The sequence below is a fragment of the Nyctibius grandis genome, chromosome 2 (assembly GCF_013368605.1).
Source record: "Nyctibius grandis isolate bNycGra1 chromosome 2, bNycGra1.pri, whole genome shotgun sequence".
NCBI lineage: Eukaryota > Metazoa > Chordata > Aves > Nyctibiiformes > Nyctibiidae > Nyctibius > Nyctibius grandis.
Genome location: NC_090659.1, coordinates 51,776,473 through 51,791,959, shown reverse-complemented (window position 1 = coordinate 51,791,959; position 15,487 = coordinate 51,776,473). Strand labels below are relative to the sequence as shown.

Genomic DNA, 15,487 nt, shown 5'->3' with positions numbered 1-15,487 from the left:
GAGAAGTGAAAATGTTATAGCTCATATGTTTTGCTGATGTCAAATTTGACACTATGCAGAGCCAATGAAAGGAGGTTGTAGCGAGGAGGGTGTTAGTCTCTTCTCCCAGATAACAAGTGATAGGACGAGAGGAAACAGCCTCAAGTTGCGCCAGGGGAAGTTTAGATTGGATATCAGGAAAAATTTCTACACCGAAAGGGTTATCAAGCAGTGGACCAGGCTGCCCGGGGAAGTGGTGGAGTCACCATCTCTGGAGGTATTTAAAAGATGAGTAGATGTGGTGCTTAGGGACATGGTCTAATGGTGGACTTGGTAGTGTTAGGTTAATGGTTGGACTTGATGATCTTAAAGGTCCTTTCCAACCAAAATGATTCTATGATTCTATTCTGTGATTCTAAGATACATTGCTAGGCAGTTAAAGGGGAGGATGCATTCTTCCTGAGGTTGATGAAAATGTAAAAGAGTGACCAAGATCCTTGTTTAGCAGTTTCAAACACTTTTAGAAACCCAGGGGTATTTCCATCTAAATGATTGTTTTCCCCAAAACTTCTCTAGGTACATAAATTCACTATTCTGGAAATCGAACATCCTCTAGTAGCCTGGTTGGCTACTAGAATGGCATTTAAATTCAAGTTTATGTGTCGCTACATCACCACTGCAAGCAGATTCTGACTTCTTAAGATTATATTCAGTCACCAGAAAAAAAACAGTCTTTAATATCCCTTCATCAGAAGCATTCACAAAAAGCTGAGGCAATTTGTCAAAAGTAGACGATTTCAAATTATTGAGAAATTATTGTTGGCATGTGAAACATGGTACAGATCTTTTCATACTGCAGTTGAAGGTAGAAACTCTTAGAGTTTGCCCAAAAATTTCATGTCTGGCATTGCAGGTGCATAGGATGGCAGTGAATTGCAGATGTGTATTACAGCATAAAAATTACAGATCAAAGCCATGCCGTCTGGAGAGCCTTGACTCCCGAGCAAATGGTGCAGATCAAGGCGATTTGACTAGCCGAGCCCTCGAGACCCCTGTGCCTGCAGTCCAGCCAACCTCCGTTTCGAGATGTCAAGAAGCTCTTGGGGCTCCCAGCCCCTGAGGCTTGCTTCTGAGTGACTCAGCAGCAAAATCTCAGCTCGGCTGAGTCAGGGCATCCTTGAGCTCTCTGGGGACTTACACTTCCTTTCTTGATGAGCTGTGCATGTGGCTCATTGCTCAGCCTCTGTGGACCAGGGATCTGGTCCAGCACCCAATTCCTCACCAAAAATGACCACGCGTGTTGCTGTGGGTGCCTGGCCTCTCTGAGCAGTCTTTACTATAGTTGTCACTGCAGCATGTATGTGAGGTGGTATTCCTGTGCATGTCTGGGTTATTCAGAAGCAGTGTTACATAGAGGATGCCTTCCCTGCTGTCATCCATAGCAAAGTGTTCTTTTTTTCCTTAATTTATATACCTTTTTGTTGTAGTTCATATTTGTATTTCCCTTCTATTTATAGGCTTCTTTTAAATTTTTAAGAATGCAAACAAATTCTGTGAATAAAATATGTGAACATTTGCACATGAGGAAAAACTGATGTGATTTATTGCACCTTATTCATAGATATTGCAGTTGTGATACAAGGTTGACCTTGTAATCTCGGAGACCCAGAACTAAAGTCTGTATTTCCATTCTTTGATGCTGTCAATATCAACATGTGAAAAGGAAAGACCAGCTGTGATACTACCTCAGGAATCCAATGGTCCATGAAACGATATTGGTCTTCCCTGTGTCTTCTCATCTAAACTTGTAGGAGATAATAGACGAGTTTTGGCTGATCAATAAATGAATAGTGGGCAGGAGAGTCGTAATAGCTATACAAGGAATTGCACCATTAAAGGGTTGTTGTGAAATAAGTTTACAAGCCTTAGAATTAATGGATTTTCAAAGAAATATTGGATTTGTTCTTGTAATTGAAAATTACTTTGAAACTGAATGAACAATTAACAATGCTGTTTGTATTGTTAAGGTAATGTTCAAGCAATTACCACAGCTAGAAATTGCCGTAAAAATAACACATTGTACCTTTTTTCTATTATTACCGTAGGAGTCACAACAGGGATCTACAGGACACAGCAATACAAGTAAGTACCAACTCATTTTCTGGCTGCATTGGGTGGAGGGGGTGACAATGACTATGAAATACAACTGACTGATAAAGTAAGGAAACAGTAGTAGACTAGGGCGGCACAGAGCCTCAGCAGGCAGTACTTGGCTATGGCCAAATATGGAGAACTGAATTGAAGAGTGACCATCAAAATGTCAGCTCTTTTGGTTGACTGGAAAGAACAAAAAGGATTCATTTTGTTATGGCCATTTCATTATGTAGATGAGAAAGACTGTAAGGGTAAAAGAGTGGCTTTTTTAGAAAGCCAGAAAAGAGCTGACCCAGTTGCACAGCCAGATCCAGACTTCTAGAAAATTCTGCAGGAAGACTTGTTATCATTTATCTTTTATAGGCAATGGTATATTTTGTGGCTGTTGCACAGTAATAAGCTACATAAATCCTGCCAAACTAACACCAGATAATGTCTCAAAGTCCATATGGCCCTGGGTCTTTTTGGCTAGCAGTGTGGGCAGGAGAGTGATGTGTGCTGGTGTGGCTCCTCATTGGGGCTTTTCAGTGGACTCCAATTTACAAATCATGGTGCAGATAAACAGCACTTTAATTACCTTTAGTTATGGTAAAAAACTTAGCAGCTGTATTGAAAGGAAAGATTGAATTGTTCTGCGAAACAAAGTATTAATCCTCTCCCCTGACACCTCTGACTGTTGTTAATGTTGTCTTGCATATTAAAAATACATGATCCTATCCTTTCTCAACATAAAATCATCTCAACCAAAAGAACTATTTTGCTAGCTTCCTGACCTGTCAGCCAGCACAGAGCCCTGTTTGCAAATTATAGGGCTGTGACTGAACGTGAAAAATGCCCTGAGCTGGTAGGTAGGGCTTTGAAAGTGGCTGGTCACCCACTGTGTGAGGGAGAAGACATCCAGAGAGACAAGGCTGGGAGATGTAGGCTATTAAAATGGTGTGGCTCTTTGCTGGGGAAAGGTCGGCATGCAGACGACAATGTTGTGAAGAAACATGCAGTGGTGTCACTTAATTGCTTGCATCGGTATGATATTGCCGCGAGTACCAGCACTAAGGAAATAATAAAAGGCAAAGGCGATGAGGTTTTGTCAGAAAATAATGAATACAGTAATGAGAGAAGGAAGCACAAAAGGGCCATAATAGAGAGGGCTATGCGAACACACGCAGAGTCACGAGCATGACAAACACGCCAGCTGAGCTGAGGGCTTCGCGATGACATCAGAGGCCACAGTGTTTGGCCAGCTTTGGTCATAGTTTCATTTTGAGTGTTTCCTTCTTTCAACACTTGAATAAAATCTAACCTGTGCAGGTCTAATGAAACCTGCTTTCCTGTGGATTAGGAAATCAGTCCTACCTCAGAACTTTCCTCTCCTCCTTACTCCAGTGGTCTCAAAGGACCAAAAACTCAAAGGAAATTTGGGGAAAAAAGGATTGAAATGTGAGGAAATGCTAGCAAATGACTCTGTGTGGGAAAGAAATCTAATGGTCTATGTATTGTGTTATCCAAATGCACATCTTCAGAGCCCCAATTAGCTGATATTTCCCATTGCACTGTGTCTTCTTTGGGGCAGCTCTTGGACCTGTCATTTGCAATGGTTTTACTCCAGCTGCAAACATTGCCTTTCCCATAGCTAATATTTGCTTTTCTCTCATCCTTTCCCCACAAGGAAATCAAAGCCAAATTTAAAACCCATAATGGCTGAAGTTATACTGCTGTGTCACAATAAATATTATTTATCCCTGTTACCCAGAAAGGAAAACTTGGCCTGGTTAGGTTGAATGATTCACCCAAATTCCTACTCCGAGGAAAGAACTCCTTCTCTAGCCACCCACTATTCAATGGGGAAATCCTGCAAAAGTTCATTTGAAATCTATTTTGAAATGGCAGAAATTTGGGCACTTCTCATCTGATTGTATCTAAAAAGATTAGGAAGGGCATTGTGTGTGATGAGGTAGAAACTAGCAAAGAGCAAAGCGTTCCCAGCTCTGTGGGTAAGGATCTGAGGACTGATGGTTTGCACTGTGTGTTTCTGGAGGCATGTGTATGCATACACACACCAACACACAGACACAGACATAGACATGTCCACACCTGTTTCAGAAGACATACACAGTGCTTAGCACCTGAAATAAAGTGTGCTAACAGCAGTCCCATAAAAGAGGCGAGGTGGGTAGTGTATTCTTGGTCAATTCCTGAAAGACTAAGAAAAACAAAGGACAACACAAATTTCCCCATAAGAAGAAGCCAGAGCTAGAGAGGATTTAGCAATTCAGCAGATGCCAGCCTCCCACGATGGTACCTGCGTGCATTTGGCAGGTTACATGGAAAATGGAAAACAAATCTTAGTCTGGCCAAGAGTGAGTGTGAAAAAAACAAGTTGTTCTGACAGCTAATTCCCTTTTACATATGCTTATCCAATAGCCTTATCCGTACCATATCTGTGACATTCAACTATGCTTAGTCTATACATGTTTTAAAAATTTCTATGATTCAGTCAAGTGAGAACAAAGTTGGTAAGAACTGATAAAGCATTAATGGCCAGATTTTCGAGGCTGATAGGCCGGACTGATGCGTTTCTGCCATCTCTACAAGCTTGATCCTTCCCCTCCACACAGAAGTATGTTAAGTGACGATTAGCATAAAAGCAGCTGCAAATGCTTACTGTAGGGTAATTCATTAATATCCAGTTTGGCTAAATCATGGAGATTCCCTTTTCTCTCTCCTCACAGTACTTAAGCTGTTTCCCTTGTTGCTGCATTAACATACATTGCTGAAAGTAGAACTGATGTGAACTCTGTTGGCAAAGCATTCAGGAATCCATATTCCCCCTCACACCCAAACAAAACAGTGTTCATGGTAATAATTCATCACTTATAAAAAGCCTAAGTTACGAATAGGAAATCTTTGAATATATGCCAACTGTTACTGTTGGTTTCTTTTTCCAAATTACCATAATGCAGATGAGCTCCAGGGCTCCAGGCACCCTAAGGCTGACAAATGTATACCGTAGCAACAGCTTTCTAGCCAGCGAGTTCATCATCTGGATATACTTTCTGAGGTTTCTGCTAAAAGTGAGAAGTGACCTACGGATCATGGAGTGGATGTGTTCTATCCTGTGTGGATGCACAGCTTGTGCCTAAATTTTAGGTGCTTATTAAGCACAGTAAGTGCTTAGCTTCCCTAGAAGTCCACAGAGAGGCATCGGTGTTTTTTAAGTCATCCAGAGCTTCCCCAATCCTGTTTGCTGAACTTTAGGCAAGTTGGGTAGACACAAACCCTTCCACAGGGGAGGATGAGATCTAAAAGCACCACGGCAAGGTGTTTGCAATACCTAGGACCTCTTCTGCAAGATATTGACTTCCAGAAGGTCGCTGTCTAGAGTAAGTCCTTCAGCTTACTTCTGTACAGCAGTGGAAGGACATTGGTAGCAAAACCCTGCCTCTTCTGAAGGCAACAGCAAGTTTTCCAGGGGTGCCCCTTACAGCCATGGCCAGCACCCCAATGCTGTATGGAAACTGAGGGTGAGGACTTTGGCAGCAGCAAATGGATGATATGTAATGCTCATGTGCATGGAATAGGTTGGGGGCTGATCCAAAACCCACTCAACCCAAGTCGAAAATCAGACAACACCGAAACAGCCTGACCAAAATAAGCACTTCTCACATTTTTTTCAGAAGGCACAGGTGGATTTTCATTTAACAAAGCTCATTAAAAGGTAATGGAGAAAAACACATCCATCAGTAAACCAGTCACACTCAACCTCTGCGCCTCCTTGTCTGCTAGGCAACATAAACTCATGTGTAGACAGCTATAAGCATCCAGCGACACACAAGAGGAGCAGCAGCTGCACAGTCACTAGGTCCAGAATTCAAGGTCAAGGTGATTCAAGTAGAGCGGCAATACTGTGTACATCCATGGTGGAGCTAAACAAAAATATTATACTGAAGTACAGCTCTCTCAGGTTACCCGAAGAGCAATAATAACAGCAAACAAAATCAGCGTTACTTTTGCAGAGGTGGGGGCAGGGGGAAAGAAAGGAGGGAGAATGACTTGGCCTGACTTATCAGAAGCCATACCACCCCATCAGCTAACAGCCCGCTTCCCTGGCATCTGTGCTATGTAACTAAGTTGTGTTGGGCAGACATACAATTTTGGACCCAAGAAGGGACTCGTCACAACCTAACATGCTATGCCAGGATCCATGCGAGTCATAAAGAAATGTGAAGAAGAGGCATCCCTTGGGCCTCTGATACTTCTGGAGCATTTGGGTGCCTGACTTCTCCTGGGGTTGGGTGCCTAAGCCAAAATACACAAAATAGCAAAGAAGGCTTCCCCAGACCCCGCTTACAGGAGCTGAAGATCAGATCCTTAATCTGTCAAAAATTAATGTGAACCCCATCACCCATTGGCAGAATTGTGTCCTAATCACCACCTTAGTAGCTTCTGCTGATGCTGTTCTGCCGTGTATGAAATAATTACTGTTCCTGGAGCAGGGCTTGGGAGTGTGTGCATGTTGGATAGGGTGAACTACCAATAGCAGAGCTGTAGGGCCCTGGAGAACTCCTCTCGATGGCTCTAAGGTCTGCTAGCCCTGATAAAGCTTGTGTCCTCTAAGCAGCCTCTCTTGTGGAGTTTCCTTGCCTGACATTTCCAGAATACATGTGCCAGTGACAAGAAAAGTCAAGTCAGGGTTGACTTCCGACTTGCAAATGCTCCAGCAGTGCCCCCACAGCCTGGTGATTGCCTCAGCTTCGGTCTGCACATGTGGCAAGAGTGGTCAGTGTTAGTGATGAACAAAGCGTTGATGTGTCACATCTGGGCAGTTTTCATATTCACCCATTTCTGATGTCATTTTCTTCTTTTCTTTTAAAGGGAAAAGTGATGTAGAGCCAAAGAGTCCAGAGAAAAGCGCAACCCATTCATCGTAAGTCACTTTTGTGTTTAAGATCGGAGAAGGCAGCTGTGTTTTTATCAGATTTGTTGGGCAAATAGAATCTGTTTGGTTTTGTTAAGATAAAGCTCCTTCACTGATGCTTTTCTTAAAAAGGCTTTTTAGATAATGACTAAACATTAATTATTCCTAGAACTTCTGCATGCTAGTAAGTCAGAGATCTTTGCAAGTGAAATGGCTCCATATCACGCTGAACAGATATGAGATGATTTTTGTGGGTGTGCGAGGCTGGCCTTTACAACCTGGCTCCAACATTACCTTAATGCTGTTGGCGTTTGTCACACTTTCTAAAAAGCATCATGTCACATATGCCTTTGATGTACTGATGTAATTTTAAAAGACTGCAGTCTGCAGCTTCACCTCTGAATTACTTGAAATCCAATTACAGCTATCTCTGGTCTCTCACGATTTTGTTGATGTTTTTGAATTAACAAAAGAAGTTGAGAAATAGATAGGAACAGGTACTTGTAATATATCAGTGTTCACCTTCACTCTAGTGCAACAATAGAAGCTTTTACCATTTTTAACTCTAGTATACAAAGGACTGAATCATTTTGCCAACGTAAACCAGTTCATGAAACAGATGGGCTGCAAGTTAAAAAAAAAAATAAATAATATCAATCTCCCAAAATGAGCTAGGTAAGTGAGCTCCTTTAATAACAACCAGGCAGGAGCATTATGAATTTCTGCAAAACATTCACCTTTTTAATCCCATTCGAGGGAGGGAAGTTCTTGTAACAGTCAGTCATGTGAATTTTACAGTGCATCTTGGCCATAATTTATGTTTTCTGATTTCTGTTATTTAAATTCAGAGCATTATGTCATGTAAATCTCTCAAGGTGTCACCATTTGTTACATGGCCAAAAGTAGTCACAGAAGAAGGTACAATAACGGTGATTTATAGTGGGATGTTTTGATTTCTGCTGCAAATACACAGTAAAAATCTTCTGGAAATTAATCTAGAAAAAGATTTGACATGGTGTAAGAAATGGCTTGTCCTGCAGATTGTGTTGTGGAATGTAATTACATTCCACATAGCATATTTAGCCAAACTTATTAAATGAATTAAGCATTAGCAGCCTTATGCCTTCTGATAGCATGATTGCTGGGAATGGTTAATAGAATGATTCCAATAATTACCATTTTTAAAAATAATATCGCAATAAAGACCGAAAGAAGAAGGGTTTTAATGCCATCTGGAGGTATTTTGGAGAAATGAACACATTTATTTTTGCTGATATTTAGCAATATGTAAAACATAAGCCATCCTCCAAAGTAGTTTTTCTAGTTAGATGCTATTTTATTCATGAGGAATGTTCTTTACTTTCCTTTCTTCTCCTTCATCAGATTAAAATCCCGTGAGATCTCTGAACCCACAATGGGGGAATACATATTCTGGGTTCAGAGGTACACCTCAATGGGTTTATGATTTTGGTTTGAGGCTACATACTGTGTCATATAGTGTGCTGTATGAGATACAGCAGATTTCAGAATCTGGTTAAGTGTGAAAAGTTCCTTGCCTGATAAGAGATCTTAGTATAACCTTCTGAAACTGTGCTGTCTACTAGATATAGTATATTTATAATGCCTATCTTTAAATTATTACTATATGTTAAGACTGCCCCACAGCAGATACTGATTCTCAGAGCAGTTTTTAGAAGTAGAAATGACTGGTTACCCCTGATAAATGGCTGTGTTCAAGAAGCAGACGCCCCTCTAGTTAGAGAAATTGTTTGTGTGGAAAAGGAGGCAGGAGAGAAAGGAGGAGATGAGAGGAAGGGAACCAGCAAGTGCTGTGCCAAAAGAGGAGGAAGAAAATGAAGAGAGATACAGCTAAAGAGGAAAAGGAACTGCAAAAGCCAAATTTTCAGAAAGAGATACAAAACTGAGAGCAGTGGAAGAGAAATCCAGAAGTCAAACACTGGAAACAAGAAAGAAGGGAGAACAGAATCACAGAATCACAGAATCAATCAGGTTGGAAGAGACCTCTGGGATCATCGAGTCCAACCATTGCCCTGACACCACCATGTCAACTAGACCATGGCACTAAGTGCCATGTCCAGTCTTTTCTTAAACACATCCAGAGATGGTGACTCCACCACCTCCCTGGGCAGCCCATTCCAATGTCTAATAACCCTTTCTGAGAAGAAATACTTCCTAATGTCCAACCTGAACCTTCCCTGGCGAAGCTTGAGGCTATGTCCTCTTGTCCTATCACTAGCTGCCTGGGAGAAGAGGCCGACTCCAACTCCACTACAGCCTCCCTTCAGGGAGTTGTAGACTGCAATAAGGCCACCTCGGAGCCTCCTCTTCTCCAGGCTAAACAACCCCAGCTCCTTCAGCCGTTCCTCGTAGGTCAGACCCTCCAGACCCTTCACCAGCTTGGTCGCCCTCCTCTGGACTCGCTCCAACACCTCAACATCTTTCTTGAAGTGCGGGGCCCAGAACTGGACACAGTATTCAAGGTGCGGCCTCACCAGTGCCGAGTACAGAGGGACGATCACTTCCCTAGACTGGCTGGCTACACTATTCCTAATAGAGGCCAGGATGCCATTGGCCTTCTTGGCCACCTGGGCACACTGCTGGCTCATGTTTAGCCGGCTGTTGATCAGCACCCCCAAGTCCCTTTCTGCCGGGCCGCTTTCTAACCACTCTTCCCCCAGCCTGTAGCGCTGCATGGGCTTGTTGTGGCCGAAGTGTAAGACCCATCACTTGTTCTTGTTGAACCTCATGCCGTTGGTCTCGGCCCATCTATCTAACCTGTCCAGATCCCTCTGTAGGGCCTTCCTACCCTCCAGCAGATCGACACTCCCACCCGGCTTGGTGTCATCTGCAAATTTACTGATGGTGCACTCAATCCCTACGTCTAGATCGTCTATAAAGATATTGAACAGCACCGGCCCCAGAACTGAGCCCTAGGGGACACCGCTAGTGACCGGCCGCCAGTTGGACTTTGCCCCATTCACCACCACTCTCTGGGCTCGGCCATCCAGCCAGTTTTTAACCCATCGAAGAGTCCACCCATCCAAGCCCCAGGCATCCAGTTTGTCTAGGAGGATGCTGTGGGAGACAGTGTCGAATGCCTTACTGAAGTCTAGATAGACTACATACACAGCCCTGCCCTCATCTACTAAGCGGGTCATTTTGTCATAGAAGGAGACCAGGTTGGTCAAGCAGGACCTGCCTTTCATGAATCCATGTTGGCTGGCCCCGATGCCCCGATTGTCCTGCATGTGCCGTGTAATGGCACTCAGGATGATCTGTTCCGTCACCTTGCCTGGCACCGAGGTCAGGCTGACAGGCCTATGGTTCCCTGGATCATCCTTCCGACCCTTCTTGTAGATGGGCGTTACATTTGCTAATTTCCAGTCAGCTGGACCTTCTCCAGTTAACCAGGACTGCCGGTAGATAATCAAGAGTGGTTTGGCAAGTTCATTTGCCAGTTCCTTCATTACTCTGGGATGAATCCCGTCCGGGCCCACAGCCTTGTGGGTGTCCAGTTGGCACAGCAGGTCACTAACCATCTCCTCCCGGATTACGGGGGGTTCACACAGCCCCCCGTCCCTAACTTCAGGCTCTGGGGGCTGAGTCTCCTGAGGACAACCTGTCTTGACATTAAAGACTGAGGCAAAGAAGGCATTGAGCACCTCTACCTTTTCCTCATCCCCTGACACTACACTGCCCTCCTCATTCAGCAAGTGGTGGAGGCTCTCCTTCACCCTCCTTTTGCTGTTGATGTATTTGTAGAAGCTTTTTTTGTTATCTTTGACTGTAGCAGCCAAATCAAGCTCTAATTGAGCTTTGGCCCTTCTAATCTTCTCCCTACATGACCTGGCAACATCCCTATAGACCTCCCAAGTTACCCGCCCCTTCTTCTAGAGCAAATAGGCTCTCTTTTTTTCCTTAAGTTCTAGCCTAAGATCTCTGTTTAACCAGGCCAATACAGGCTGTTCTGTTTAACCAGAACGATGCAAGCAAAAGCTATTTGTAAACTGAAATGTGTGTGCTATGGAATAGAGGGCTGGATACCTGAGTGTTACAGTGAAGTGAATTAACTCATGTTGATGTATAGGTGCACACTGATGTCCCAGTTCTCTTTCTGCTGCCTTCTGTTGGCCTTCCCCTCGTTTCTTCTAATTTCCATCTTCTAGGATAGACTTTTATCCCTGGTTCTCAGGCAGTCGTGAATACAGACTGTCTCTGTTCTTTTGGGGATGTAGCAGCTCGCACCTGTGCACAAGGTGTACAACCAGCAGGACCCACAGTGCACACATACAAGTGGATGCGTGAGCGCATGCGCCCAGGTCTGTCTACAGTAATGGACGTACTCTTCCCCTGCGTACATGGAGAACACCATGCCGTTGCAGTGCCCAGCAGTGCCCAGTAGTGCCCAGACCTGCAGCTGGGAGCTGGTGGGGAGTGTGCAAGGAGAGCAGTGTGTGAGGGGGCACAAATGCTGCAAGGGGTCCCCATGGGTACAAAATCCTGCTCCCTCTTACAAGATGTCACTCCCCTGAGAGTGTCAGAGGAGTCCGGTTGGCATGTCCCAGCAGGGGTGCTGAAAAGGAGTGACAATGATGTAGGAGGGGTGGTGCGTTTGGGCCTGACCAGGAGAAACTGCGGGGAGCTGTTTCACGAATTCACTGTGAATTTGTTTTGCCATGAATCAGTGTTTCTTTCTGAAAATGGAACAAACAGCAGCAAAGAACCCTACAAAGCAAGTCATGTTGGCCTAGACAAAAATAACAGAAAAGATGGGGAGGAGCAAATTAATGTTTCTTTCTTGCAAATGTCTTTTTTATTTTCCTCAGGCATGTTACAAGCCACACACTCAAGCCAAGCTTATATGACTCAATGGCAGTTAATTCATCCTTGGTGCAGATTTACTACCTCCATCCAAACATTATTTATGTAGCTTCAAAGGACAGGTTGATTACCCTCCTGAATCAGGCAGTGAGGCGCTCATGAACTGAGCATTTACATGAAGTCTCCTCTCAAGATATTTCCCCTGCCTTGTCCACTGGGCTCCAGGTCCTCAAAAACAGGTGTTACCCTGTGATCTGGAGCCCTGGGGCCAAAGGTGCTGCCCGTAACCTCCGGGAGTGTAGAAACCTAGAGCGCAGGATGCGTGGTGGTCTGTTCAGAGGGGTTTGCGTACAGTAAAAGCATCATTCTGAATAGCATTATGCATAGGGGCTTTTATTCCTGTGTGCGTTAACTCCCTAGACAGACTCGGTATGACATCGCTCCCCACTGATAATAATAGTAAATATTAGGAAACTGGTATGCATTAGATGATACATGTTAATTGATGCAACATCCTAATGAGGCAGATAAATAAGGGCAGTTAGTACAGTGCTAGAAATAGCTGAGATAGATGTAGGAGAATGAGAATGATGTGAAAGCAGGGAGGAAGTCGGAGCAGAGATGTATCTTTTTGCATGATATTCCGATGGCCTTCACCACCTCGGCACGCACAGGGATCACCTGAACTGGCACTGAAGAATTGCAATAAAAGCTGCAAACAATATAAAGGTGTTAAGCTGTCTGGAGTCTTCCCCAGTTGATTCATGTTCCTTGTAATTGAATGCTTTTAAAGCCACGAGAATTCTGGATTTGAGGGGGTTTTTTGTTGTTGTACTCTTAATATATATAGTTCTCTATGGGTCATCTGGGTACAGCTTCGCTGTGCATTTCTAAACTTTTAGGACTGTTCAGAAATACCCAGCAATGTTTTGTTCTTTTGCTTTTGTGATGGAAGGTTCAAATTTCAATAGTCAGAAAACTTTCACAGGTTTTGTTAAAAACATCTAATTTTAATAAAAAATCCTTCCCCCACCACCCTGGTTTTACCAGTTAAGGTCTTAAGTGCTGTGTTAAGGAGGTGGGGAGGAATGGAGAAAGAGTGCTGTTTTGTTCTTTTATATTCTCAGATACAGGATTTTAGTCTTTCTTTGGCAAAAACTGGATGCTTTCAGTAAACCTGGGAATGTTGACATTTAAACTTTGAACTTTATAAAACTTCTGTGCAAGGAAAAGTGATTCCAACCAGTGCAAGTGTTTCAGAGGATGTTGAGGTGCCACAGAAACTCCTCCTCAAGCCAGGGTTCTGAGATCTTCCATCCTCCCCCGTGCAAAATATGACAATAATTTAAAAATGGCACAAATACACAAAGCATTCAGCAAGACTCCCGCTCTCGGGATGACTTTCAATGTACTGTCTGTTGTGATATTCTTCAGTATCTTTGTGTTTGTAAATGATTTCCAGTTCAGACTACCCAAGGTTAATCATGCCTGACTGTGATTCACTGCTATGCATTTACCTCAGCATTTCTAGTGCACTTAATGATATCAGGGCTAGCAAGTAGATACCTCGGTGCTGTCTCCTTATTATCCCTCCCACAATTGTTTTCATGCTGAGCTGCTCCAGATTTTTCCCTCCCTTTTTACAAGAGAATTAACCAAGATTGAGGGAGGCTTTTATAATTTATGGCAGTTATGCAGGTTTTGTCCTTTGCTAATACTCTCTGAGAATCATAGCGATCTCAGTGTGTGTGTGTCGGCTTGTTTGCTTTTGCCAGGCAGAAATAGATGTTGGCTCTGTTCCTTCCCTGCCCCGGTCCCCAGCACCACTTGGAGGATAGTTTGTTCAGGGGGATCTTCTTTAACAGTACTAAACTCAGCAGCTTCCAAGCTGCCCATTTGCAGAGATTAGTGCTACAGTCTCTTGCCCATCCAGCAGCTGCTAATTGTTCTCATCACCCTGATTCTCCTTGAGGAAGGAAATAGGAAATGGGTACTTGGAGCAACAACACTGTTGTTCTTGCTTGATGCGACCTACGTCTGTATTGGCATGAGCATTGCCTGTTGGTTTCTTGCCCTTTCTTCCTCTCTTCTGTCTTACCCCTTGTATCTTCAGAGTGATTCACAGATAAAACACAGACAAAATTCAACAGCCAAGAACTCCTGCTGTTTTCCCCTTCCGCAGATGGGAAGAATGAGGCAGAGGGGTTACAAGGTGCCCCCAGAGAACAGAGAGAACCAGTCTCAAATGCAGGAGATCAGCTTGAGCGAGTGCTGCCAATGCGCTGTCCCACTCTTAGCCCCCAGGGAGCTTGGCCTCTCACATCTGGCTGACATGTGGTCTTGAGCCAGGACCTTAAGTCTCTCAGGCAACAACTGCAACCTGACTGAGCACCGGAGTTGGAAGAGGAGCCTTAATCCCACCTCAGTTTACTGAAAGGCCCGGTGCAAGTTATTTAAAGTTAGCCTTGGCTTTCACCCATCTAAAATAATAATTAGACTGCCATGAAGACCATCATCTCATTAATATTTGCACAAAGTGTTGAAAAATGTAATGTTCTGTAAAAATGGCTAAGGATTACTCACCCAGAACAGTGAAGGAAATGAGTGGTAGTTTAAGTTTTTAAAGACAGACTTCGGTAGTAAGTGGTAGATGTCCTGAGGAGTGCCAGGTGTAGGGAGAAGGGGAGAGCAGGAGCTGCTGCGTCTCCCAGGTGTCCACAGACCTGGTGAGCACAGGCAGACCCTGCCCCATCGCCACACCCCCATTCTTCCCCCAGAGTTTCAATCTTAGCTTCTCGGGACAGCGGCCGCTCAACTTAAATGAGAAGGATTTGGCTTTTGTCTGGCTGAATGGGAGGGAGGGATGGCAAACAGGGAAGGGGCAAAGCATGCAAGCTGCAGAGGAAAAAAATCCCTCCAGCAGTACATCTTGGGTATCCTTCTGTTTGTTTGCCAAAAGGACCATGATGGCTCAAGTCAACTGAACCAGAAAATAGCTCACAGATGGGTCTGGAGGACAATGGAAGGGGTGAAATTCATGCAACTGTGGAAGTCAGTTCCAAGAACAGGGGTACCCAAAGTTTTCTGGAGTATATTCCACTTTTAGCTTTCAGATTAAGATACCAGGGCAACTTCCCAGTCTTCCACAGCTCAAGTTTTTGGCATTTTAGAGGGCAAGGACCTGCAACAGACACATGTTGGCCAGTGATTTGGTGATGATTCTTTTAGTGTCCCCATGGGCTCTGTTGAGGGCTGCCATGAGCATATCAACCTGCTCGTGAGCCACAGATGGGACTCCTCTACCCAGAAACACAGGGCAGGTAACCCTGTGGTAAAAAAATGTTACCTGGGCAGGTAACCAGGAGTGGTAAAAAATGTGAAATGACATCCTTTAAGTTAATTTTTAAGGTGTATTGTTTCTGAAAACACCAGTGCATTGTATCATTGGTGGCTTTTAATGTACGCCGGTGATGTTTCTGAGAGGTCTTGCAGACCATGCTAAATAAAAAAAAAAGAAGAAAAAAAAAAACTTTACTATGATGAATGAAGGCAGTGTTTTTCAGAGCGATGGAGGTCTTGAAAACTGTAGAAGTGAAA

General features: G+C 43.9%; 1 protein-coding gene across 1 annotated transcript in view; it reads left to right on the top strand.

Annotated features, from left to right (window-relative positions):
* Positions 1-15,487, top strand: part of AFF3 (ALF transcription elongation factor 3) — a 294,827-nt gene that overhangs the window by 158,020 nt on the left and 121,320 nt on the right. Inside the window, exons 7-8 of the mRNA XM_068395291.1 lie at positions 2,085-2,121; positions 7,006-7,057. Coding sequence (XP_068251392.1) covers positions 2,085-2,121; positions 7,006-7,057 — 89 coding nt within the window. The remainder of the gene's footprint in view (positions 1-2,084; positions 2,122-7,005; positions 7,058-15,487) is intronic.